Source organism: Etheostoma cragini, chromosome 6 (assembly GCF_013103735.1).
Source record: "Etheostoma cragini isolate CJK2018 chromosome 6, CSU_Ecrag_1.0, whole genome shotgun sequence".
In the NCBI taxonomy this organism is placed as follows: domain Eukaryota; kingdom Metazoa; phylum Chordata; class Actinopteri; order Perciformes; family Percidae; genus Etheostoma; species Etheostoma cragini.
Window position 1 is genome coordinate 28,441,819 of NC_048412.1, and position 1,024 is coordinate 28,442,842.

Here is a 1,024-nt window from a genome sequence, read left to right on the forward strand (position 1 = left end):
CCTCATGTTGTCCTCATGTTGCCCTCATGTTGCCTTCATGTTGCCCTCATGTTGTCCTCATGTTGTCCTCATGTTGCCCTCATGCTGTCCCCATGTTGCCCGCATGTTGCCCTCATGTTGTCCTCATGTTGTCCTCATGTTGTCCTCATGTTGTCCTAATGTTGTCCTAATGTTGTCCTCATGTTGTCCTATATCAATGTTCTATAACGCTCTTTGCCAAGTACAAATCTCTACTTTCATTAATTTTGGGGCGTCTTATTCATTTTTATAGCATTTGAAAAACTAAATTGAAGTGTTGTTGAAATAGTATTGAGTAAAAGTTGACATATTCCAGTCTGTGATTATCATCAACATCCATTCCTTTAATGTTAGTCTCAATAATTCCTAATTTCTGCTTTTCTAACTCAAACATTAGGTATAATTTCCTATAAATGAGGTTTATTGACCATAAATTCCAAAAATAACTGTAAAACTAAAGTTAATAATTCAGTGTTACGTAGTGTTGAAAACGTCAAAAAAAGTGACAAACATTGAAAAAAAGTGTCAAACGTGATGAAATAAGGGACCAAAACGTCAGAAAGTGTTGATTTTTTAAAACTTTGACAGAAGGACAAAACAAGGGTTAATTAAATGAAAATGAAAATGGTAATTTGTGCCTTTTGTTCCACCCCCATAAACACCCTAAAGCTGTAAAATAAAGAAAATTTTCCTGAAATATTAAATGATATATTATGTCTTCTGGCTGCAGAGAGGTTGTGGATGGCTCCAGAGCTGCTCAGGATGGAGGCCCCCCCCCCTCAGGGGACCCAGAAAGGAGACGTCTACAGCTTCAGCATCATCCTCCAGGAGGTGGCGCTGCGCCGGGGAGCCTTTTACCTGGAGGGGGATCCTCTGAGCCCCAAAGGTAGGACCCTATACACACCTGTCCTGTCAAAATAAAGGCCTTGAGGGGGACCCTCTCAGCCCCAAAGGTAGGACCCTATACACACCTGTCCTGTCAAAATAAAGGCCTGGAGGGGGACCC

The 1,024-nt window shown here is 41.1% G+C and overlaps 1 protein-coding gene across 1 annotated transcript in view; it reads right to left on the bottom strand.

Annotated features, from left to right (window-relative positions):
• Positions 1 to 1,024, bottom strand: part of LOC117945904 (atrial natriuretic peptide receptor 2-like) — a 24,231-nt gene that overhangs the window by 7,713 nt on the left and 15,494 nt on the right. Inside the window, exon 10 of the mRNA XM_034873637.1 lies at positions 990 to 994. Coding sequence (XP_034729528.1) covers positions 990 to 994 — 5 coding nt within the window. The remainder of the gene's footprint in view (positions 1 to 989; positions 995 to 1,024) is intronic.